Source organism: Etheostoma spectabile, unplaced genomic scaffold, assembly GCF_008692095.1.
Source record: "Etheostoma spectabile isolate EspeVRDwgs_2016 unplaced genomic scaffold, UIUC_Espe_1.0 scaffold00018250, whole genome shotgun sequence".
Classification (NCBI taxonomy): domain Eukaryota; kingdom Metazoa; phylum Chordata; class Actinopteri; order Perciformes; family Percidae; genus Etheostoma; species Etheostoma spectabile.
In genome coordinates, this window is record NW_022604179.1 from 389,641 (window position 1) to 415,278 (window position 25,638).

The window sequence follows — 25,638 nt, forward strand, 5'->3', positions numbered from 1 at the left end:
TCTCTCTGTGAAATAATTAATTTGCCAACATAGTTGTGTGTGTTGCTTTAGCGTATGTGTGTCTGATGCCACTTTTGTTTTTGCAGACGTAAACTGCACCAGACCAATGAAAAGCTGAAGAAGGTTCTGATTGAGATGATTCGTAGCACCATTGCAACAGAAGACCTGATTGGACAAAAGATCACTGCCAGAGCTGAAACATCGTTGAGCCATCGGAAGAGCTCAACAGGAAACAAAGATGCGCACGAATCAGGTCTGTTGGCCTCTCGTTTGTTCTGAGGTTGCAGGGCATGTTATGCTTTGATGATGTGTCGTTATTTTGTCTGTCTAGTTTCTGGTTGAAATACAGATATACATAAATATTTAGTTCTTCACAAACCAAGGGTATTTAGTTTTGTATGTACAATTTAAATATTTTCATCAATGCAACAATACATATTCTGTTTGTAGGTATTTCAGTTGCAGACATGTCTTCAGAAGACATGGAGCTGACCCATCTGCTCTGTGAGAGCCTGCTGGTTTCAGATAGTCAGATCAATCCTAGGGGAGAAGAAGCTGCTCTGAATGCCTGCAGCAGACTGCATCACACTGTGGACACACTACTGGAGCTGCTCAACCAGGCCAACACACAGGTAAAGGATGCATATACCTGATATCTACAGTCCACACAAAAACCTTCTTTCTTCTTAGTATTGGAAGCTGTCTTATAATCGTGGGTTTTTCACTTTTTCTTTAGCTGGAGCAGACTCGTGATTTCCACCATTCTCTGGAGGAAAGGTTCTCTCAGGGCAGAGAGGACTCCGCCCAACTCTTTATGCAGCACAAGCTCCAATTGGAGCAGCTTGACCAGGACGCAAAGCTGAAGAGTAAACTCCAGCTAAACCTCCACAAGGCAGAGGGTGAGCACTGTATCCTCGTTGAGTGTGCTTCACATGACTGTTATGCTGCCAAGTTACAGTAGTAGCCACTGACTGTTAACACACCTCGTTCCTGTGCCTATGCTCAAATTTCACCATTTACACTAAAGTTTAAACATAACACAGCTATTTCTGATGCTGAGCATAATAATCTCAAACGTGTGTTGTTTTTTTGCCTTTCACATACCCCTAATGACTTTGCATGATGTGTTCAGGGCTTGTAGAGGGCTATGTGGCTGAGAAAGCAGTGTTAGAGGAGACTCTGCAGCGGAAGGAGGCTCAAGAGGAGAGGCTAGTGAAGGAGCTGGAGGACCTGAAAGCAAAGCTACACAAAATGCAGGGCCTTACTGCAGAGCTGGATATCCTCAGACTGAAGCATCAGGAGCTCAGTGAGGAGCATTCACTTCTCCTGCGCCAGAACGAGCACCTCTCTGCTGGACTGGGGGAGAGGGAGAAAGGTGAGCGGTTCAAGCACAAAATCATGAAATCATGCCTCTCTGTCTGCATAAAATCTTACATGACCTATTTAGTAAGGTTGACCACACACATAATATGTCACTTATGTCTGTGCTCAGATGTGTCTTCTCTCCATAGGCCATTGGCTCAATTTAGATCCTGACGCAGGTTTGTGGGTCAGAGTGGAGTATGAGTGTGTGTTGAGGGGGTGGGGATGAATATGTAGTATATTTGCAGTGCTGTGTAAGGTTGCTGTTTGTAACATTGCCATTGCCAGTAGCTTCTAGCAAAGGCTTTTTTGAGTGCCATGTCGTTTTTACCTCTTAAAATAATGTTCTAGTTCAGAGCTGTCAAAGCAAATGCATTCAGTGCCTTTTCTGGAGGAAAGGCACAGTATGTGTGGTAGTTGTATGTATTAACTCCTCTAATGGCTTGCCCACTTTTAAAATCCCTCTGTGTGCTTGTATTCATATCGAAACAATTGCCCTGACCTTCTGCTTTAATTTTTCAAGCTCTACTGGCAGAGACGGAGCGTTTAACCCGGGATAGGCTGGACTTGCAGCGGCAGGCAGAGAAGGACCACAGCTCTCTGTCCCTGCGCCTCAGGGCCCTGGAGAGAGAGCTGGAAGAGCAGGAAACAAAGGGCCTGGAAACGGAGCAACACCACAAGACCCACACAGAAGACCTCAACCAGCGTGTCCAAGCACTTGAGAAACAGCTGAAACATGACAGGCAGTTTATAGAGGTGAGATTTTACAAATTAGAAAAATCAGAAATCTTGAATAATGTTAATTGTATTTCTTCATAAATCTGCTCTTTTGTTTCTCCCTTTCATTTGCAGTCTAAACAGTTACAGTTATGACTTTCTTGCTTCATGAATGTTATTTGAGTGTCACAGGCAATTTTTTTATGTTGCTGCTTTAAGTAGCGGACACACTCTTTCATTTCACTTGTTCATGTGGATATAGGAGCAGGCTGTGGAGCGTGAACACGAGAGAGACGAGTTCCAGCAGGAAATCCGAAGCCTGGAGGCCCAACTCAAACAGACAGGCAGCATGGATAACAAAGGACACAGGGTGAGGCCTTTTCATTGGATAGCAAATATATACAGTAACATCTAATAATTTGTAATATTTCTCTACTGGACGATACCTCACAATGTTTTGCACAAAATGCACGACATGCTTGTTTCTAGATAAAGAGTGCATTGTATTTGCAGTGTTGTTTTGTGATGAGTGTCTGATGCATTGCTGATGGGATTATGAACCAGTTAACCGAAGTAGATGTAGTAGTTGTACTCACAGAGGTTGAAGTGATGAATGCATTGTTTGTTGCCAATGAGCCTGACCTATGCCATGTGTTTATCCCTGTGCTGAATGGATTGCTGTAGTTTGAGGACTTGGTTCTGCAGGTATGAAATCTAACTGTAGCGAACTTCTCTTAGCTCCTCTGACTCTTGTGCATGGTGTGTTCTGTTCATCATTATTTCTGTTTAATCATCCATAGATTAATTCTTCCTGCTTGTATGTGCTTGCCATTAGTTCAACAATAATTTCCCTTTTGTCCTCTGTTTGTTTATATTAATTTACTTCTGTTTTGTACTTCCATTTGTCTTTCACCTCCATGTCACTGTTCTTTGCAATGGCTTCTTCAATGTTTGGTACCAGTGGCAGCAGATCTGGAATGGCTTATTTATCTGAAGAAACCATGTCGTTTTCCACTCGAAACTGTTTTTCTGCTGCTTGGAACATGACAAACTTGTCATCCAAAAATGTTGCCCCCTCTATTTCTCCGCAGGTGGAGAGTCTACAAGCTGTCATCAAAGACAAGGCAGATGACCATGCCTCTTTGCTCGCAGCCAATCAGCAAGCACAGCGTGATATTGCAGAGCGCAACGAGGAGATAGACAAGTTAGCTGGGCGAATCAGAGAGCTCGAGCAAGCACTGCTCAACAGCGCTGAGCGTAATGGATCTATCAGTCATCTGGAACAAGAGCTGCACAGAGCAAAGTTGAGAGAACAGGAGCTTACACAAGTAAGAAAACTGAACACAAACTCACTCTTAACACTATTATGCACCCAACTGTTCTTTTTTCACAAATGTACTCCCTTTTGTTAGGATAAGGAGGCACTGGAGCAGCAGCAGCTATCTAACAGGCTTCAGATCTCTGCCCTGCAGTCCAAAGTGGATGAGACTAGACACTGTTTCCATGACAACACACGAGAACCCATCCAGGAGCTTAGCGATGCCCTGGACGCTGCTCAGCAGAGCCTACAGAGCAAAGAGCAAGAGGTCTGTAAGATTTTTCGCCAAGTGGTGGTTATTGATTGATGTATTTGGTTGCAGTGCCACCTTTTGGTAAAAATGTATATGGGTATGCTGATCCAGCTTTTAAAAGCCGACACTAGGAATAGAAAACTCTGAAAGCTCAATATTTTTAACTCCCTACCAAAAACTGCTGCATCTTGTCTTTTGTTTAATAAACATGGTATATCTTTTAGGTGGAGGTCCTACTTGGCCAACTGGAGACAGCGCAGAGGGACTTGAGCATCAAAGAGGTTGAACTAAAACACCTCACACTACAGCTGGAGCTACTGACCAATCAGAATGCAGCTCATGTTAACGAGCTACAGGAACAGATTGCTGCCCTAAAGGTAGATGCCATTTGGTTAATTTCATTAAATTTGCTAAATTTAAAAGGTTTTCTTATCCACATGGTGTTGATTTTGTTTCTTATATCCATTCTCTCATTAAGAAATTTAAAAAAAAAAAAAAAAAAAAACATACAACCTATTATTAAACAGGTATGTAAAACTGTATTTGCAGGAGACTGTGTCTGCTCTTACCATACTTGAGGAGGAGAAAGAGGAACAAAGTGAGACGGAGGAAGATAATCTACCCTCAGCATTACTTCAGGAGAAAAATCAGGAGATCGACCACCTCACCACTGAGATCCAAAGACTGGAACAGGCGTTGGAGAACACCAGGGACAACAAGGTCAGATTAAGTTAACACAAAATACATGCAGACAGTGTGAAAGTGACCGTAATTGGAATAGGAAAATGTAACTTTCTGATTCATTGTTCTGATCTTTCTGACAAAAAGGCTTTGGAGGCTGAGCTTGAAGATCTACGCTCACAGGTGGAACACCTTCAGTCTGAAATCATGAGAGTGCGTCAGGACAAACAGGAAGAAGAGGAGCGCCTTCATGAGGTCATCAGCACGCTGCAGGCGGAACTCGCCACATTAGGCCCCAACCTGCATGAAGTCAGTGACTCTCAGGATGGTGACAGCATCAATCCTTCGCCGGCTCCTAGCCCTGAACCTCCCCACTTTACCATCCAGGAACAAGAGAGGGTGGGAGGACCAAACAGCCTGAAGCAAGAGCTTAGGCTGAGTCATTCAAACTCCTCTCGTTCCCTTCGATCTCGTCTCAAGGCCCTCCAGAGTCAGCTGGAGACGGCGGTGGCAGAGAAAGATGGACTGGAGCGATTACTGCTCACCCAGGAAGAAGAGTACAGAGAACACGGCAAGGAGTTTGGAAAGAGGCTGACGGCTCAGAGAGAGAGGGCAGATGAACTCCAAAGTGTCCTCACTGTCAAAGAAGCTGAGCTGGAGAAAGTCAAAGCACAGATGGAAGAAGTGGGAATAGAAAAGAGGAAACTATCTGAAGAGGAGAAAGACATTTGCAAAATTCAAGCCCAAGAGATGAGCACTGTGCATGAGAGGAACGTTCACCTCAGCTCTCTAATTACAGAGCTCCAAAAGAAAGAACAGGAGAGCGTGAACGAGATCAAGACTCTAAAAATAAAAGAGGAGGAGATGAAAATGGAAATAAAAGTCCTCCGAGAAACCAGTCTCACTCTTGAGGGACAAGTCCAGGAGGTGAGAGCCAAGGTGGTAGACATGGAGGAACTGGTTGCAGAGGAAAGGACAAAGATTCCAAACCTCAATACTGTTAAAGGAGAGCTTTATGCTGAACGTGAGGCACTGAGGAAGAGGGAGGGGCGACTCCAGGAGGAAATTGAAAGGCTTAGACAGGAAGTGACATCAATGAGAGCTTGTATCCAGGACCTGAGCACTCAGCTCAACGAGAAGGAAAACAGTCAAGAAGAGGCTCATAAGGAAGTTCTGGTGAGTGTCAGCTACAAGGGTAACTGTGGTTTCAGCATGAAAAGCACATCTAAAATGTAAACCAAAATTTCAAAAGACAGAAATGCAACCACCTTGTCATTTCCAATCATACATATCTAAAAGGAATGAATATATTTAGGTGTGTGTGGAGGGGGGGGGGGGGGGTCAAAAGCACTGATTGGGCCTTTTAATCTTGTCATAAGAACCAGAACAAGTTTTTTCCTTTAACCCATGCTGAAGGGGGTCTGGGTTCTACCCAGCAAATTAATTCAGATACCTTGGTAAACCTGCTTAAACAGCCCCCATGTCCAGACAAGAAATATCTTGTGGACGTTTTTTTTTTTTTTTTTTGTTTTTTTTTTTTTTTGCTAGCGTACAGCTGTGCTAGCGACTGCAGGCGAGACCACATCTGGTTATAGTTAACTGCCGTAACACGTCACATCACAGCGTCGCTCCTGAGAGAACAGAATCTTACTAACACAGAGGAAGTGACCTTAAAATGAGGAAGCAGGAGGGAAATCTTTGTTAGCTGTTGTTTTTAAAGCTCTGATGCACTTTATTTTTCATTTCTTTATGTTCTAACTTGGCAGGATGTGGTAAGAAGAGGTTGTGGTTGTTAAAGAGAATGCATTGAGGCTGCAATCATTTGTTGGGCTGCTACATGTCTCCAATCTGATCTGTTTTTGATAAGTACATAGTTTGTAGCAAATGTAGCCAATGTTGTAGTGTACTAAAGAGGTATCTAGCAGTAGATGTTGGATATAAAATGAAGCATGTACATGTGGTACTCGTTACATTGCAATGCAGGTTTTCAGTTGTTGCTCGTATGAACGGTAGTTTTTCCAAGAAAAAACTGAAAACTATGACAAAAAAAATAAAGTTAGTTATGGTATGGGGTCATGTAGGATTTCATAAATACGAGTTGAAGGCATGGGGAAGTAGGGTTTCATGAAAATTAGTTTAAGAAAAGAACTATGTGGCTGCTAATAGGAATGTTTCTCTTTCTCAGACCCATGCTGAGGTGACCCTGGCTAAAGCAGACGCTGCCTTGAGACAGAGTGAGGCTGAACTCACCAAACTGAGAGCCGAGCATCAGGCTTTGAGTGCAGAGCTGACTGCGGTGAAACGGGGTCTGAGTACCAGTGCAGAGAGGGCTGAGAAACTACACAAGGATGGACAGGTGGGAATATATGACAACTGAGTACAGAATATCAGATATAAATTGCAGGAGTTTATCCATCCATCTGCACAAATCCACAATTTATTTGAAATCATGGCTGTACTGGATTGAGTGTAATAAGCTGTATTGACAGCTGTATTTTATTGTACATTATTACTTAATGTCACTTATTTCGGTCAGACCAAAGACCGTGCCCTAGTCGACCTGGAGAATGATAACCAGCGGCTGAAGGCGGAGCTTCAAGGTCTACAAGAAGACCTGGCCGTACAGGAAGAGGAACTTGCCTATCAGCAAAGAGAACTACAGCAATTGAGACAAGACTGTCAACAGCAGGACACCCTTCCTCACCAACAAGGATACCCACAGAAGGGTGAGTACTTCATGATGCTTCAAACATATACTATATATTTTCAGATTCTGTACAGTCTATGGCACATTAATGTCAATGACATGGAAGTAATTACTTTTACGTGTTACTGCCACCTATTGGACAGTGGAATAGTGTGACACCATTGGTAGGGCTGTGTAGCATCTCACCTGTATGTGTGTGCATGTACGTCCTCCTCTGCATACACAAGATGAACAAAAGGGGTACCCACTCATAGAAGAACTCCAGTGTCATTAGAGGTCTAAATCTCCACAGGGAAACTTTTTAAAGAATGATGACATAATGACAACCTGTTATTTTCTTCATCTGTCAGGTATTTCTCACAGAGCTTTTGAGGACATTGTGAGCGTCTCTCATGACGAAGCCTCTCTGAGCTCCCCGGAGGTTTTAAGGAGACTTGAATGCTCTGAAGACAGAATCCCAGAACGGTTCCACACCTCTGTTCTTGGCTCTCGTCTGTCAGAGTTCAGTGCTCTGAACAGCACAGGCCTGGATCTCCCCCAGGTCAAGACCTCTCCCAGGGTTGTGATGGAGCCTCCACACTCGAGGACCATCACACCAGATCCAGCCACAGAGAGTAGCCACTCCCCGGGCCCTGTGTCGGTATCTGACAACTTCTCCATGCTAGACTCACTCAACACTGACAAAGTATGTGGTCTTAAACTTCCATACATGCTACGTTTTTGAGCATTATGGCCTTTTCTTTGGTTCTGATATGGTTAATTTTTTTTTTTTTTTTTTTTTAAGGTTCGCGAGTTGGAAGAACTTGACGTAACAACGCCTCCATCTCCTCTTGGCTCCACCTCCTCTTTGTCAGCACCAGAATGGGCCAGCGATGGATATGGCAGCAGTGAGTATTATTGCCACTTTTAGAAATAAATAAATAAATAGTTTTTGGTGCTTTCAGGCTTTGGCTACATAGACAATGCTTGTTAGTAGCATAAATTAATTGTTGGTTGTAGTATTTTCATGGAGCTTGTTGACATTAGAAAAAAACTGAATATCACCAGACTTATTAACTTAACTCTTATGTTCTTGTGCTTCAGATGTGAGTTCAGAATTAGGTGCGAGGCTGAGAGTGGAGCTGGAACAGACTGAACGGCTGGATGCTCAGTTTCTTGAGTATCTCCGCTGCCGAGGGATGAACCCCACAGTTAACACAGATAGTGCTGCGGGTAGTATGAGCTACAGTGATGACCTGTTGTCACCTGAGCTTCAGGTAAGCTTAATTGATACTTGGCAGTAAATCTATTCATTTGACAGTAGGCCTAGATTTTACTCTGTGTCTTTCTGCAGGGTCTGTTAAAGAAAGTGTATCAAGAAAGCTGCAGAATTCTCACTTTGTCCCAACGTCGTGCCACTTCCTCAAGCCGACCTCATGTCTCCGACTTAAGAGCCTTCTCACTGAGTCAGACAGAGCAACATTCTGAAGGTGGCTCAATCATACTGGACCCCCGGGACAATTCATCCTCCAACCCCCCCATGAGCTGGCAGCAGGAGAAGAGAGCACTGCAGGAGACTGTAATTGCTCTCCGAGAGCTGCTCTGTCGAATGGCCCAGAAACACACGCATGTGAGTTTATTTGGTTTTGAAGATACTTTGCAATCATCTAGTGACGAGGAATTTTGTTTTAAATCTTACTCAGTGGCACGACACTATTACATTCTTTGTATACTTAACTGCAAGGTCCTCCTTCACTTTTTATTTAATTTTTTTTAGGTATAAGGCGAGAGTGATTAAACTTAAAGATTTTCATTTAAATAAATGTCTGTTGAGTCACTATCACTAAAGGAGGTAACACTGGCGACTCAACAAGCTAATGCAGGCACCACCCTCAGCTGTCTTGAGAGGGGCCAGTTCCGAACGCTGCAACTTTTCCCATCACAAATCTTAGGTCTGAACTGGGCTTAAGGAAAGCCATTATAATGTCTGAAATTTTGTCTTGCTGATTACCTTCTTCTTTCTTCTGCAGACTGACTACAGAGATGAAGAGGAGTGGCACAGAGATCAGCCCTGGACTGACAGACCGGTTGAATCCCAACTAAGGGCCGAGCTGGAGGAGAGTCAGAAACAACTGAAATGTGCCCAAGACACTCAGCATGAGCAAAAAAACAAAATTCAGTCAGTCAGGTATAAAGCACACACACACACACACACACACACACACACACACACACACACACACACACACACACACACACACACACACACCAGCTCAACCACCCCTCCACAAATTGACATATCAAACAAAAACCGACCACATTGTATATTTTTAATCATATTGGGTAAGATCACCAGTTTGTTACTAGCAGGATGCAACCAAACAGTGTTTATTTCAATTTTTAAAATAGAGATTAAATGACTGGATTTATCACGACTGGACTTATCACGTCAATTAAATTAAATCCATTATATAAATCCCTTTTGTTCTCTTCACTGTATCTGTTGCACTCACACAAAGTGGTGAAAAGTAAGGTTACACACAATTCCAATTGTGCTTTTTGTTCTTCAGGCTGGCTCTGGAAGAAGGTGAGGAAGCTTTGAGAAGGGAGAAGTCCAGAGTCCAGGAGCTTCAACAACAACTGGAGCAGGAGAGAGCTCTGAGTCTCCGTCAGGACAGAGAGGAGGAGGAAAGGAGAGAGGTGGGACGAGGACTAAAAACATGCATATTGAATATACTGTCAATTTTTATATAAAAGCTGGTATTCAAATGATGAAATAACCGACAAGAACAGCACAATAGAAGAAGTAATACATAAGACTAGTAAGATAGTAAATAAAATGTTTTTAATTTTTTTTTCTTTAAAAATATTTTATACTCCTAATACTTTATAGTATTAGTATTATTACCAGTTGTTTTTTTTAAGTTTGCTTAACGTTGTTTTGGGGAAAGGTCAAAGTATAAACTCAGAGTTTTTTAAGATGTTACTTGAGCTTTTCCTTTTTTAAGCTCTGACAGATGACCCTCCTCTTCTCTCCCCAGGCTTTGCAAATGTCTTCTGAGCAGCAGAGGTCAGAGTTCATGGCTCTGAAGGGTCAGGTGGAACAGGAGAGGGTGACCTGCAGCAACCTCCGACGGGAGCTTCAGATTGAACAGTCCCGCAGTGTGCTGCTGGAGAAACGTCTTAACGACACCCAAAAGGAGCTAGTAGACGAACGACAACGTTCTGTTCACCAACAAGAGCTCAACTTGCAAGACAAGACACGTCTTGAGCGCCTTCTGACTGAAGCGGAATCGCGCCTAACTGAAATTCACTCCAAGCTCGCAGATGCTCACAGCAAGCTGGATAAAGAGAGAGACCGTTGCTCCAAGCAGGTAGATGAACTCAGCCGCAGACACGAGGCGGATGCCGCCAGAGACAGGAAGTTCATCTCTGACATGCGCGCCCAGCTAGAGCAGGAGCGACGGCAAGGGGAGGCGCTGGCAGCTGTGATGGACAAACTGAGGGCCGAGGCCCTAGAGAGCAGGAGGAAATGGGAAGAGGAGGACCGAACGAGGAGGGTGGAGCTGCAGAGGGAGCAGGAGGCCTCCACCCGACATCGCGTAGCTATGGAAACCTTGCAGCAGCAGAAACAGGAAGCCAGCTGTGCTTTAGAGGTGGAGCGAGAGCGGTTCAGACACCAAGGGGTTGAGCTGGCCGAGCTGAAGGAGAGACTGCAACTGCTGAAGGACAAAGAGAGGGAGAGGGAGGAGCAGTGGGAGCGAGAGAAGAGGAAGGGGAGGCAAGAGCAGATGGAGAGGGAACGACGACAGGAGAGGACCAACAGCAAACTGGTAAAATTAAAAAAAAATCTTAAAAGTACCTCTTTAGAAATTTAAAATGTAATGCTCTTATTTGAGATAATTTTGGATACACACAAACACGCTGCCTTAAATATTTCTGACATTAGTGTGAGCTGGAGTTGTTGAGGCAACAGGACCAGCAGCGCATGCAGGCGTTGCAGCGCACACTGGAAGAGCTAGAAAGAGAAGAGAGAGACATGGCTGCTCAGAGGCTGTCAGGACAAACCAAAGGGCAGCAACACATGGCTGGCTCTTCACAGCATCTCCAAAGTGACTTCCAGGCAGGCAGCACACAACCAAACCAGCAGGTGCACAGAAGTTATTACACAAACACTTCAGTGAAACCAGAATGTGGTGCCATGCCATAGATTTATTTGTTATAGGAATGTAAAGTTACTGGATTGTTGTAAAATGAATGTACTATTTCTTGCTGTAGATGCCGTCATCACCCAGTCTGCTGGACAGGTTGTTGAAGGAGAACTCCGAACTGATGGAGCGTGTGACATCACTGAGTCAGGAGAGAGCCACTCTCAGACATAGACTCACCTGCCTGGAGCGACAGCTGCGGCGCACCGAGAAGGAGCTTGCCAAGGTCACCACGGAAACTGAAAACAGACCCATCAATGATGTGACCAGCAACTGCAAGGTCAGTGAGAAACACATGCACACTTTGGTGAATCCAAACTGTTTAATTACTACATGTTGGTTTAAAGCTGTAGTGCGTAGTTTCAGTCGCCCCAATGAGGAATTCTAAGTAACAACACTGTCGGCGAGTCCACATGATACAAGCCTTACGTGATCTGGGACACGCCCCCAACCCCTCCTCTTTGCAGTTGCTAGCAGCTAAAGAGAAAAGGAGGATTAAAAAAACATGGACTCTTCAGAAGTGGTCATTATCTTCACTCGAGTTTCTGCATGGGAAAGTCACCGAACGCCACAATCCCCTGAACATATCCATGCTGACAAATACAGAGAGAATTGTGTGGCGCTGATAGTCTTAATTAGCTTTGTAGCAACTTATTTGGCAATGGCTTGAATGTAAAAGACGTTTATTAATATCAACAAGTTACGCACTAAAGCTTTAAATGTAAAATAGCTTTGAAATGCAATGTTGGCATATGTCAACTTGAACATCTTACTGTTGTTACACAGTGATGAAACAATTAAAACCAGTTTATTGGTTTGCAGATGCAGCGTTTGTATGAGCGCTACCTGCGTGCTGAGAGCTTCAGGAAAGCTCTGGTGTACCAGAAACGTTACCTGCTGCTGCTGTTGGGAGGTTTCCAGGAGTGCGAGCAGGCAACACTGTGTCTCATCGCTCGCATGGGGGCACGGCCATCACCCTCCCTCTCCCAGAACAGACCCCTCGGGAGATTTAAGGCTGCTGTACAAGTTGTCATTGCTGTCTCCAGGTGGGGAGCGTACCAGGACGTAAAGATGTACGAGTTACCTCAGCCTTGTCTATGGATACAACTGATCACACACTTTCTTTCAGAATGAGGTTCCTGACCAGGAAATGGAAGAAAGCGATCAGAAGATTATCTGTACCGGGGACTGTCAATGGGCACGCTCCAGGTCAGCTCAGTGAATGCATTTCATGATGATATGCATTGTGTGTAGGTGTGGGTGTGGGTGAGAGGGTGGATTTTTAATCTCAGTCTTTCCTACAGGGCCTAAAGCTGAAGTTTTAAGGCAACAACAGCCAAGATTAAATCTTGACTCGCCACCAAACCGAGACAGCAGTGCCGTCCACACAGAGACTGTGTCCGCTCTCGTTCCACCCACAAAATCACCCTTCAGGCTGCGCAACAGGTTTGGGCTCTTCTTCCACTTCAGATTGTCAAGGGGACTTCGCAAATATTCAAATGGAATTATAGTCATATTTCATTTCTATATTCCTTAGGTCGTGCTCCAGCACCTCTCTGGCCTCGGAGCATTCAGGAGGAACGTCTCAGGATCCAGAACGATCTCTGACAGAATATATCCTCCATCTAGAGAAAGTCCAGCAACGGTTGGTGGGGGCAAGACAAGGTGAGCAGTGTTAAGTATGGGTAAACAGTTGAATTGCTTTATAGCACAGAAGACTGAGTTGAATGCACAAAGGTGGATGACATTTTGATGCAGATGGGAAACACTGGGGGTAAGGTCAACACTGGGTCCATTCATCGGTTAAAGGATTGGGACACTGTCACTTGCTGGCTGTCATTCACTGCACTTTGCTCCATGGCAAACATGGTTGTGTTTATAATTTATCAATGATTGGCTGCACAAGGCTCTGGGCAGCGTACAGTTAGGTTAGAAATTACACTGGTGATGGTACCCACAAATTTCAAGGCATCCCACTCAAAAACCGCCTTTATTAAGCACAACTTAACTTGGGTTAAAAGGGCCTAATTGGGATATTAGCGAGTGAAATCACACTGGGAGATGTTACAGGGCAATGGGTTTATGTTTTTATAGTTTTTATGCCAAGATCAGACTGTACAATATTAGCCCGATGCTTTTGACCAAACAAATGAGTTGTAGGCGCAACAGTCTATTATGTTTCCAGGTTAATATCACTCATGTAGGTGCTGACAGGTGGAACAGTAATGTTGTTTCCTGGCACCTTACCAATCACCTTAATATGTCATGCAAGTCAAAAAGACTGAGTCATGGCCAGAATTTAAAACTCTAATTCTGTCTGACACAATAACTATATTGTAAAACAAAAACAATTGTGTCGTCTGATCCCAGCATTAGATGCATGTCTCCTAATTTGGTGGCTTGTTTTCCAGGAAGTGTTTTTCCCCATTTCTCTATGCAATATTCAAAAGTGCTTTTGCACACCTTTTCTGGTCTGGTTTTAAGTCCCTCACACTGTCCATTACACAAATATTTTATTACATTTCGGTCATGCAGACCTTCCTCAGGTGAAATATGAAAGATATATATATATACATATATATACAGAGAAAATGCACTGCTCGCCACAGAGTTCTTTACATGACCAATAATTCTAGGGGGAAAAAAATCAGATTTTCTGACAGGTGTCCTAACACTTCCTGCAAAACAGCATGTTATTAAATCCAACAAAACCTGTTTGCTCTCCCATCTCCCAACCTAGCAAGCAAGACTCATTTAACCCTGCCCCCTAAAGAGGAAAGGAGGATACAATCAGCCTGTTCCCCAGATATGATTGGTTATCGGCAGCGCTGGCTGCAGGACAATAGGACATGGCTGTACCTGAGCTGCTTGTCACCCCTGTACCTGTATGGTCCAGGTGAATGTGAGTGTAACATACTCACTCCACCAAATGATAAAGCAGCACAATGCACCTCTCAGTGAATGATAAAAAGTCAGCACCTATCCTGAGTGCACTAATAGAGGTGCTAACACTGTCTGGAATGTACATACCCTGCAGGTTTATGATCCTCCTATATTGGTTAATTCATATTAAAGCCCATTCTTTGCCAGACTATACAGCCAGCCATTTGTTTCCGTACATGTCAGAAAGACATACAGCTTTTCCTCTCTCTCTCCCCCCTTTCCTCTCTGTCACTGTCTAAGTAAAGCATGACAATGCCTAAAATAAATCTTCAAAAATAAAACGATATGAACATTAACTAACTTGGATTTAGATTTAGGCATTCAAACAAATCCTTCATTGTAAGAAAATCAATTGAAAACATCTTGTTGGTGTGGTACTTTTATGTGATTGATGGGATATTCGACAATGCGGGTATTAAATTGCATTCCATGTGGTATTAAAAAGGTATTGTAAAAGTATTGGATTTAACTTGGTGAACCCTCCAGAAACCCTGAGTAATAAATGACCCTTGCCCCGTAGTAACATAGTCATAGTATAGTCATAGTATAATCATAGTATAATCCTATAACAAGAAAAACCTGGTGTAGGAAATAGAAAATGTGGCTCGTCAACTGTAACTTTGTTACAATAACAAAAAATTGCAAGACATTTACCCTCTAAGACCAGAGTATGATTGTGGACTATTTGTCATGTTTGATTCTTTTTTTTAATTGCAGTAGCATTTTCTCATGTATTAGTTTTCAGAACTCAATATTACATATTTCATCTGGTGATGATATGGAAGGTTCTGCAATCTGTGTTAAATTACTTTAAGAGGGTTAAGGTTGAGCTGTAGAGTCAGATATTCACCCACAAAACATTTATATGTTAATTCAAATATTGAAGTTTTTTAACATTTTATTTTTGTAGGTGTTTTTACACTATTACAGTTGTCTAATGGCAAAAATATCTGCAATTACAAAACTCTATTGATTGCTTATACATCGAGTCAGAGTTTTAATTCAGGACATGTATTCTTTAAAGCATGTACACGATGGCTGGGTTTGGTCTAGATATGTTAGGAATACAAGTCAGACCATCACTTGTGGTTTGGTTTTACTGAGAACTTTACAATAGACAGTTATGTATTTTATGTTCTTAAATCCCCAAAAAGAGAAGCTGTTGACCTGGTCTGATAATTTGTGTGTCTCCTATCAGGTCCATCAGTTTTCCAGCCTGACCCGAAGTTATCCGATCACTGAATGGAAGAATGTCTTCATATTGTTCCAAACCTGTCCATGCCTTACACCCATGTAGAAAGGAATATCACAAATCTTTTGTAAGACGTGATTTTTATAAGTACATTAATTATTTTTCAATGTTTTCTAATGTAATTTTTCTATTCTCTGTACAATAGTATTTTGAAGGGCACTCTTGAGATGTTGCAAGAACAAATGTTTTTTGTTGTTTTAAATAGTACTGTTTGTTATTTTTCTACTATGTTTTTATCAACTTTTGTGCTTGTAAATAGGACTGATCTGTTCATTGTAAATGTGTCCAAATTTGCATTGATATTTACTAGAAATCTATGATTGACATAGCTAGTGAGCACATTATTGCATGAAGGTGAACCGTTTTTTTGTATTATCTATGTTCCTACCATAAAATTGACATTTTAAATGTGTTTACACCCAACACTGGATTTTTTTTATGGCAGCTTATAATTGAAGTAAATTCTGTGGTTTGTGTCACTTTTGGACATTCTGGAAATTCTTCAAGAAACAATCCGTATTAGATGTTTGTTGTGTGCTATTTATTTATTTAACCATAATACTGGATCTACTGTTTCAATATTTCATACAAGAATATAATACAATACCCTGTTAAGTTTACAATAAAAAAAATACATACGTTAAACTAGTTCCAGGAATCGACTACTGCAGATTTTTGTTCTGCAGTAGCCGATAATAAACAATGTACAGACTAGTTTAAACTGGTCACAGGCAGGTAGAGGATGGTTCTTGAAAACAGACTTTAAAATATAACTATATAGACATGACAAAAGATCAGTGGGATTAGGAACGCTGTAAAAGTGAAATGTCATCAATGTCAGAAACCCCTCAATTTTTCACCTTGATGGAACCAGTTTCATCTTGGCTTCTCTATACAGATTATTTTAATTACTTTGTCATTGTGATAGTGTAAAGTGACTCCTGACCTTTGCTTATTTTACTTTTTGGTGAGATTTATGATTACTATGTATGGCTGTTTCCATGAAGAAAAGTCAAAATAAAATGCATGGTAAGTCAGATCTATGAGATACCAAATGTGAAATTTGCACTTACAATTTCTATTGTTAAAATACAGAGATAACTATAAAGAATCTACTTAAAAAGTAACACTTGAGATGACTTTTAAATGTCAATGATGTGATTCATACTTTGGTGTCTTTTTTATTTTTTTTATTTTACCCCTTAGAGTTTTTGATTCATCAACTCCTGCTTTTATAAAATTCCCAACACTGAAAGAGAGAAACAAAACAACCCAAAATAGAAATCATATTCCAAACCTCTACACTATAAAGAAATAAGGTTTGGATTGTGAATTTAACACTTATTACTAAGCTTGTTTCATAGATATTTAGTTGTAATAGTTTTTAGTCAACAAGTCACAATTTCAACCTCATAATTTTAATTTACCATTAACATTTTTTCCTGAAATGGGCTTTCCTGAGATTTTTAATTGATTACACCATATACTGTTTAAAACACTCGTTTGTTTTAAGCAGCAAATACAATTTGTTTTTATTTCAAATGAACTATATATTATACTATATATATTTTTCCAGTATTTGTTTGTCTACTAGGGACAATTGATCATTTCTACGTAACAAATATTCGAGACCTGGGATCTGATCAGCCAGTTTTCGTGTGATCGGCTTCTGACGCTCTTTTATCCGCCCTCTCGGTCAGGGGTTCGCTTGTTTATGAAGTCCGCAGAAGCCGCTTATGGTCGTTCATCCAGTTCTTGTTTTCATGCCAATTTTACTTTAGAACTCCGCCCACCCTTTTTCCGTAGGCGTACAAAACGTTCGCCCTACGTGAAACAGCAACATTGAAGGACGCACATCTTTGGCGTCTATCGAAGTGCTGCTAACGCTAAGCTAAGCCGACGGGAAGCTGTGTCGTAGATCGTTGTTTGACATATTATCTGTGGTGAAATAGTCCTGGACTACGCTACAATTTTCTCGTATTTGTCTGGGATGTATGGATGGATAGTTGACGGAATCTCGTCGCTGTTTGAGCCCGTTAGTGGGCAAACGTCCACCGAGTGGCCCGGGAAAGGTAACGTTAGCGAGAAAGTGCCCACGCGACCTGGCGTGAAAGCGGGAGCTCAGCGGCAAGATAACCACGGCAGACCGGCTAAACGGAACTACCAGAGGTCGGTTGTTGAGGATAAAGACTATTTTTCAACTCTGTCCAGCTAGCTAGGTGTCCACTAATATAGTTGAATTGTTGTGCCACTAATAACGTCAATTTGTTTTTAGCTATCTAAAGCTAATAATCAATAACATAACGAAAGAGGTTAACGTTAACCGCTAGTGGCTGTGGTAACTTTAAGTCATCAAGCTACGTTTACGTTAACCAGCTAACGGTAGCTACCTAACACTAACGTTATTGCGATGGCCTGTGCAAAAAATCAGCAACATAAAATAGTTCTATTACTTTAAATATCGTCTGGTATTGCCAATGTTTATTCATTTCCACTATCATCAGTCATTTGCAATACTGTGTATTCAGCCTCCAAATAATTTAGCTAAGCTGCAAAATACAACTCATTTCAGAGATAGAAACAGTGGCACTTCTCCACAATCCTAATTTAAGAAACTATTTGTAATCTAATCATATAGCTATACTTCTGCCAGTAATACAACCTGTATTCAGTCCGTTTACGTATTTTTACCTTCATTTTTATTTGCCGTTTTCTGTTCTATGGCTTGTTTTTACTGTTTTATTTAATCGGTTTTAAGGAATACCTTATTTTAAAGTATTGTGATATTGGCACACTGAGATCTTAAACATGTCCTTTCTGCCATACAGCATTTCTGTTAATTTGATTAACTCTCCTGAGCATAACATTAATAGTCTATATAAAACATCAACACTTTTTATTTTACATATTTTTGCTTATAGGATTGTATGAAGGCATCAACAGCCACCCAAATGTAATGCTTGCGCTAATGCAGTCTTATATAGGCTGTAGGTAATGGCAAATGCAGTCTTATATATGCTGTAGGTAATGGTACAGTGTAAATTGTATTGTGTTGAGAGAAGTGCTTTTTAATAGTATGTTGAGTACTATTATGTACTAGTATGTACTACTAGTATGTTAGTTATGTAAGTGAGGTATAACAATACATTTTGATACACTTGTAATAGCAACTATTTTGATATCATGAAGATTATTTCTTAAGCAGAACAGTTTCTGTTTTTAGCTTTTTTCTGTTTTATATCACAGAAGATACATGTTGTTTGTGTTTGGACGGTAACCATCATAGTTTCCCCGGACTGTTGTGCCAAACAAAATTTAAAGAAAATATTTAGTTTCAATATTTTGTCTACCTCATTTATATCTGCACCAAGTACTAGACCTTGGTAGTAGACCAAGAAACACTAAAAAACGGCAGCCTCCTAAATGAACATGAAGTTAAATCAAAACCACTATAAAACCGTTTCAACAAAAATTGAACATTATATTCTTCATGAAGGTAGGATTTCTTGCAGAACTGTTGCATTAGACTGAATACATTTTACGCAGGTGTACCTAAAGAACTGACAACTTGAGATTCAAAATATATGAGCGGCACAAATTGAAGCTAACCCATCACATGGTTGATATTTTGTTATTGAGTCAGAATCATTGTGATATTTCATATTGTTTGTACCACCCATCTCAAACTTTTTTTCTTCCTGTTACAGTGTTGATGTTGCAGACAGTGTCTGCCAGAGTGACCAGGTAGAGGTGAAAAGACGAAGGCTAGGTTTGTTTTGTTTCTAACAGAAAATCTTGACATTCATTCCCAAACTCTCCCACAAATGAAGACAGTTGTTGATTTGTGGTGTCCTGTGTGCCAGATGTAGTCATTAGCTTTGTGAAGAAGACGCTGTCTGGGGTAGCAGGTCTGCTCAGGCTGCAGAAACCGACCAGATGTGAGAAGACCAGACATTATGAAGAGACGCAGGTTTGTGCTCCAACTCCTCCATCACACATGGGCATTCAAAATCTGATCCACACGGATGCGCAGCGGCTAAAACATTCAGCAGTGTGACTCCTGTATTTCTTTTTGTTCTGCAGTGACCAGGTTCCTAATCATTTATATAAAAATGTGGTAGAAAAACTTAATTCAACTAATGGTTAATTAAGTTGCATTTGAGTTAGATAACAAGTAGATCAGGATGTAAGCGCAACTTAAGTTTGAAGCTCTGGCATTACATCTGTGATTTGTATTCTCCATCTTTAATTACCCTGCATTTCCTGTTTTGATCCAGCCTATTACGCTGATGGGAATAGATGAGCTCCACACCTCATGGCTGAACAGTACTGAGTGGAGAATGAGTAAGTGTAGCCAGCTGGTACTGCAGGAGAAGAATGATCTGTTGACTGTATTTATGTCACTTTGTTTCATCCACGTTCTTTACTCAGTGGTCCTCTCGTCCTTATCCCCATGTTTCTCCACAGGTATACCAGTAAGTGGAGTGAATGAGAGGAGTGGGAAGAATCCCTTTCAGAGCTCCTCGCCTCCTTTAATGAGGAAATACAGGCAAGTGGTCTACTGTTACGGTCCTTTTGCCTTTACTCACCCAGTTTGCTGTAAATATATCTAGGACTAACCATCAGTATCACCTTTGGAAAATGTGCCCTTGCTAATGTGCATAATATTTTTGAATCAGTGGGGCAGGGCTCCCTGACCGGGGTAAGGACAGGGAGAGGAGAGGCTCCCTCCAGCTGCTACCCTCCAGACCTGCTCTGAGGGTGGGAACCACTAATCCTGATCCATCTTGCAATGGCTTTGGACACAACCGCTGCTACAAGCCCAGTCTTACCGTGGAAGAGGTAAAATTGTCATTTTTGGGCTTTATTGGTTAGGCTTAAATAAGGATACTTTTTAGATGTCATTAATTTTACAATTTTGATATAAATTTAGAGTCTTTATAATTCCAACCAACACTAGATTTTTGAGGCCAACTCTGAAATCAATATTTGTGAGTTTAATAAATTTGGTGATGATATACACACTGATAGTAACATTTTTTCCAACAATAACACATAAACAATATTGATACAGATACCATTTTATATTTGTATTTTTGAGAAAAAAGATGTGATCAAAAGACAAACTGAATGGGACATTTAACGTAGTAGTAAAAAATAAACTTGGCAGTGCTCTCTGGTGGTCAAACACTGTTTCTAAATTACCTCAAACATAAGTTGGCTTTTTTTTTTTTTTTTTTTACTGCAATTTCTTGTACCTTATCAGCCGATTTATTTACCAATATGATAACAGCAACAAGCTGATATGTCAGTCTAGATCTAGTAACAGTCCCGAAGTACAGCCTCCAGTAGCTTTCCCCCCTTTTTAAGGACAGGTTGAAGGAGTCAAATTCACTCTCAAAGTTTGTCTTAATTAAGTTTCAACCTTTTAACCAGTTGTCCCCATTAACCCCTCTCAGCATTCCGAAGATCAGATGTAGTTTTAAGTTGAAAATCACTTCATAACACCACTTATAATGCTTTCTGTACCATTTGGCTGTGTTGGTTATCATTTATTTGTGTTCTTCCTTCAGGCCATAAAGCAGAACAATAAGGAGCACTACAGGCGCTTACTGGAGATGGTGACCGAGAAATACAGCAAAAGCCAACCACTACCTTTCACCCAAACAAAACCGAAAGAGTGAGTATAACCATCCATGGGAAGTATTTGAGAATTTCATCAAGACTTATAAAACAACATACGGTAGCACATGCGCTACTCTAATATCCTTTTCTCCTTCTGCTTCTAGTGAGTCACTTTCACAGGTTGATCACAAAACTGCTGCGTCAGGGAACGCCTATGAATCTGTGCCCAGGAAGACGGGATACACAGGTACGACGCCTATTCACCTCCAACCTGTGAAGGGACTGATCTGAATCTGTGGCTAGAGTTCCAGGTCCCTTTTTTAGGTTGTAATTGCCTCCTAGTTGTTTGTTTTTAATATATTTGAACAATTTCTTAAATTAACAGACCAATTTAGACAAAGGCCGCTGATTTAAACTAGGTTAAGAAAATGTCCACATCATTATACATGTTCTAATGTATCTAAACCAGCTCAACTGTCTTTTTTTGTACAGCTGCACCAAGTGTGTTTACATGGAGGAATGCATCTGCAACCAAGGACAGGTTAGTTTTGTGTGGGCGGGGGTGTGGGCGAGTAGGTAGTGTTTGTTTTTACTAACTCTTCATAATTCCTCTCCAGGCGGAGTAGTTTGACTTTTACGAAGACATTCAGTGGAGCCCTTGAGGACACACAGCCAGCTAGATGTGCAAAGGTAGTAATTTCTCTTGCTCATTCATTACATGTCAAAGCAACCATTAAGTCGTAACTATGGGTGAAAAATACATACGTTTTATTTCTGTAATTTCTACCTGTGTTGCAGCAGGAACAAGCAGCAGATTTGGACCTTTCTACAGAAGTAGCTACTCGCCTAAATCTAGTGGACAAAGAGACTTCTGCAGTCAGTCTCCCTGACACACATTCTGCACATACACGGCACAGCGATGAGGACATACCCAGGCTCACCAAGGTGAGATGGTCAGGAGTGGGGTGTAGTCACTGTGTTGAAAAAAGCATGGATACAATTTATTTGTCATATTTCATGTGTTTGCTGTCTTGTTGTGTAGGAAATGACAGTGGAGGTGAGTTGTGCGCTGGCTCAGAGTGATCCCAACCTCGTTCTCAGTGCGGCTTTCAAACTACGCATCACACAGAGAGACCTGGCCACACTGCAGGAAGGCGGCTGGCTCAATGATGAGGTATGTACTATTATTTCCATTACATTTTTCCACTTTTGCCATCTGGTGGAATTCCCCCACACAACTTCTCCTTCAACAGTGAAGAATGTTGGTCTTGTTGCTTGTACAACTTTTGTCATATTCAAACACACATTGGTGTTGAAGCTTTTATTGTTTCCAATGAAAATGCAGAACGCATTAAAAGTTAATGCTACCTGTCTCTTTATGAACAGTGTATTCATTAAGTGGTCTCTGTGTGTGGAGTGTCAATGTTTGGCATACCAGACAAGTTTTTCTTGGTGGTAGTAGCAGCTGCTGCACACAGTTACCATGGAAACGGAGCTTGTTTTGTGACCTGTTTTCTTAAATTAGTATTGTAAAATGAGGTTAATACAACTGTGATGCTCAGTATTATGTGAGCATTCCTCTTACTATACTGCTTCTACACTACTGTGTTGCTGACAATAACTTAACTAGGCAATTACTGTTTATGACAGTTATATATGAATTAAAATGCAATACCTCATCTTATTTTTGAGCAAATTGTATTATCATGTCAAATTTATTAAAGAATTCAGTCCCCTATTTTTCTAGTGAAAAAACTAAGAGATAACAGTTAGATATCTAATGTATTGTAGTCTATTGTGCCTCCTCTGTTTCCTCTACCAAGGTGATAAACTTCTACCTGTCCCTTGTCATGGAGCGTTGCTCTGGTGAAGCAGCAGGATTAAAAATCTACTCGTTCAGCACCTTCTTTTTCCCAAAGCTGCGGGGTGGAGGAGGCGGGCGGGCCGGAGGACACGCTGCTGTGAAGCGCTGGACCAAGGCTGTCGACCTTTTCCTTTTCGACCTCATCCTGGTCCCTCTGCACCTCGGCGTCCACTGGGCAATGGCTGTGAGTCAGAACCACAATGACTATAAGATGTTTGTCCCCATGTCACATTCCTCATTTTTCATTTGGTAATTATTGACAAACGGTGCCTTAAATGCTTGAGCAATTTTGGTGTAAGAACGGGATAAACATGTATTATAATTCATCAACTACTGGACTACTGTAGAAAAATTAAAAAGGGGTGATAATACTGTATATTTTAATGTTTTCTTTCCTCCCTCTCTCATTACAGGTGATTGATTTAAAGTCCAGGACAGTTAAGTCGTATGACTCGATGGGCCAGAGACACGATGACCTCTGTAGTCTTTTACTGTGAGTCCTCATTGTGCTCTTAAGCTTTAGTTTTCTGGCCATTTTAAATTCTTCTTTCATGTATCACCTTGATTTCTTGCACAATGAATAACATCAATGTGCTCATTTTCCAGACTCTACCTTAAAGAGGAGCACAAAGCAAAGAAAGGCAGAGAGCTTGACAGTGCCAAATGGACTTTTGGAAGCTTAAGGCCCACTGTAAGACAAACTGAGATAAATGACATATGACTAAATTTATTTTCTTTTTTAAGATTAATGTTTTGTACTCTGGTCATGCCTCTATAGGAGATTCCGCAGCAGAAAAATGGCAGCGACTGTGGTGTTTTTGCCTGTAAATATGCTGACTATATTGCAAAAGGAAGGCCTCTCACCTTTAAACAAGTATACACTTTATGTTCACCTAACATAGTAACACTTTTAGTTTTGTTTTATTTTCGACAACTTACTTTTTGCTGAAAGTAACATTTGTCTTCTTTGTCTACAGTGCCACATGCCTCTCTTCAGGAAAATAATGATTTGGGAAATCCTCAATCAGAAGCTGCTATAGGGGATTGCGAGAATCATAATGAACCGCCTAACAACAGTGACTTTCTCAATGGGAGCAACATCTGTGTACAGTAACTACTTTGGGAAGAAACTGATATGAATGGGCCAAAGTTGCGGACTCCACTGACTGAAATCTAACCCAGTGTAGCTGTTCTGTTCTGGAGAAATTATAACACAATAGTCTTAAAAGGTGATTGTTTATCTTTTTCTGTCTGGGACGTATTAACACTTTGTAATCTCTGAGTTGTAATTGGAGACATTATTGGGAAATAAGAAGTGTATGTATTACACAAGCTTTGGCACTACTGAGTGAATTGCTTTTTTTATTGACTTTGTTCGTTCTGTTTGAGGTTCTGCCTGAAGTGCCTTTAGCCCTCAGCCCTTTTGTATATTTTTGGGAGTTACTTGGGCACATAAAACTTAAACATCTGACTCAGAATTAATATTGTTGCTGGTCAGTGATATTTTGGTGCAATTTGGCGGTTCCCCTCCCAATTATGATCTGCAGAGCTTACTACAATGCTATTTAGTCATGAACCTCAATCTCTCTGTGACATATAGACAATGAAAATCAAAATACCTCCTTTCCAGTCCCTTTTTCAGACAAAAGATACATGGTTGAATGCTTGTATGTTTGTTTTGCTATTATTTATGACATGACTGGAGGAGAGACTGTTTTTGGAGTGTGTAAAGTTTGTTTTACCTCTGAGTGAAGCATTAAGAGTTGTTTTTCTGTTAACATAAGGCGCTGTTGTGTCTGAATTGTTTCCATGAGCATATTACAAGAGGCTATTTAGGGCTATTATGTTTACTGAAGTATAGTATACTGCATAGCAAATTACTGTACACACATGCATGTCTGAGTTTAATGCTTTCAAATGTGATTTATTTTTTTCCTCTCCCTGTAATAAAGTATTTCATTTTTTTTAAAATGGAGTTTGATATATTGAATGACTCATGCAGAGCTACTAGAGGTGTCAACTGGAGCTGAATGGCATGATTTAAAATCTATTTTACAATAAATTCACATTTATCTCAATACATTACAATATTATATTAAAAATGCATTCTGTTTTGGTAGTCTGCTACATCAGGGATTGTAATGCAAACTGGAGAGCAGGCACACAACTATATTGTCACTGAATCAGCTATTGAGAATTAATACATTGTCAATAAACCTATAACAAAAGGTGCTTTTTATTGCAAACAGCGCCCCAGTATGAATTTTTATATTGTATAGCTGTATTTATAACTTAGAGGGCCGGCACAACTGTTGTCATTTTTGTTAAGTAGCCTCTATGTTAATTTTAAGTTAGTTTTTGATAAATAAACGTCTAGGGGTGTTAAATTTGTGCAGTAGCAATGGAAGTTACATATACACTTAGTAAATAGTGCCAACATGCATTCCCAAAATTGCATTTCCTGATTAAAATGAAAAGGGGAACATTAAACAAATCGATTATTATAGTTAGTTTATTTGGCATTTAAATACCTGCTTTTCTGTCAAATATTTTTGTCGGCGTTTTATTGAGATGGCGCTTTCGTTCCATGGATTTATTCGTTCTGACATTCAAACCAGAACTGGAAATAATACACACCGCAGATAAAATCACCTTTTTCGTTTTTTGTTTGTTTAGCTTTATTTTTGTTTGTTTGGTTTGTATTTGTTTTATTAATAATACCATCATTT

At 40.8% G+C, this 25,638-nt stretch overlaps 2 protein-coding genes across 9 annotated transcripts in view; both read left to right on the top strand.

Annotated features, from left to right (window-relative positions):
- LOC116679818 (pericentrin) overlaps positions 1-15,840 on the top strand; it is a 29,839-nt gene extending 13,999 nt beyond the window's left edge. The window contains exons 29-56 of one of the 5 annotated variants that reach the window (XM_032509275.1): positions 87-253; positions 451-632; positions 737-899; positions 1,133-1,375; positions 1,886-2,118; positions 2,342-2,449; positions 2,764-2,784; positions 3,171-3,407; positions 3,492-3,665; positions 3,875-4,027; positions 4,200-4,370; positions 4,479-5,507; positions 6,517-6,687; positions 6,868-7,057; positions 7,389-7,723; positions 7,823-7,925; positions 8,122-8,294; positions 8,372-8,647; positions 9,048-9,205; positions 9,588-9,717; positions 10,059-10,850; positions 10,967-11,167; positions 11,296-11,505; positions 12,048-12,271; positions 12,355-12,434; positions 12,530-12,671; positions 12,763-12,890; positions 15,367-15,840. In XM_032509275.1, the coding sequence (XP_032365166.1) occupies positions 87-253; positions 451-632; positions 737-899; positions 1,133-1,375; positions 1,886-2,118; positions 2,342-2,449; positions 2,764-2,784; positions 3,171-3,407; positions 3,492-3,665; positions 3,875-4,027; positions 4,200-4,370; positions 4,479-5,507; positions 6,517-6,687; positions 6,868-7,057; positions 7,389-7,723; positions 7,823-7,925; positions 8,122-8,294; positions 8,372-8,647; positions 9,048-9,205; positions 9,588-9,717; positions 10,059-10,850; positions 10,967-11,167; positions 11,296-11,505; positions 12,048-12,271; positions 12,355-12,434; positions 12,530-12,671; positions 12,763-12,890; positions 15,367-15,410 (6,238 nt within the window). In that variant the 3' untranslated portion in view covers positions 15,411-15,840. Of the gene's footprint in view, positions 1-86; positions 254-450; positions 633-736; positions 900-1,132; positions 1,376-1,885; positions 2,119-2,341; positions 2,450-2,763; positions 2,785-3,170; positions 3,408-3,491; positions 3,666-3,874; positions 4,028-4,199; positions 4,371-4,478; positions 5,508-6,516; positions 6,688-6,867; positions 7,058-7,388; positions 7,724-7,822; positions 7,926-8,121; positions 8,295-8,371; positions 8,648-9,047; positions 9,206-9,587; positions 9,718-10,058; positions 10,851-10,966; positions 11,178-11,286; positions 11,506-12,047; positions 12,272-12,354; positions 12,435-12,529; positions 12,672-12,762; positions 12,891-15,366 lie in introns of those variants that run through there. The other 4 variants (XM_032509276.1, XM_032509277.1, XR_004329514.1 and 1 more) reach the window with 4 other exon arrangements.
- A 1,403-nt stretch (positions 15,841-17,243) lies between these two features.
- LOC116679809 (sentrin-specific protease 2) lies at positions 17,244-24,991 on the top strand. 4 transcript variants are annotated; one of them, XM_032509255.1, is made up of 17 exons: positions 17,244-17,589; positions 19,128-19,189; positions 19,284-19,390; positions 19,698-19,764; positions 19,888-19,969; positions 20,100-20,262; positions 20,994-21,100; positions 21,210-21,292; positions 21,538-21,601; positions 21,669-21,735; positions 21,847-21,990; positions 22,088-22,219; positions 22,869-23,093; positions 23,323-23,402; positions 23,516-23,600; positions 23,688-23,783; positions 23,887-24,991. In XM_032509255.1, the coding sequence occupies exons 1-17, from the start codon at positions 17,411-17,413 to the stop codon at positions 23,947-23,949; spliced, it is 1,806 nt and encodes a 601-aa protein (XP_032365146.1). In that variant the 5' UTR covers positions 17,244-17,410; the 3' UTR covers positions 23,950-24,991. The 4 variants fall into 4 exon arrangements, with proteins under 4 accessions (XP_032365146.1, XP_032365149.1, XP_032365145.1 ...); XM_032509258.1 differs by having other exon boundaries at positions 17,245-17,589; positions 21,538-21,586; positions 21,663-21,735; XM_032509254.1 differs by having other exon boundaries at positions 17,246-17,589; positions 21,844-21,990.
- Positions 24,992-25,638: the final 647 nt, after the last annotated feature.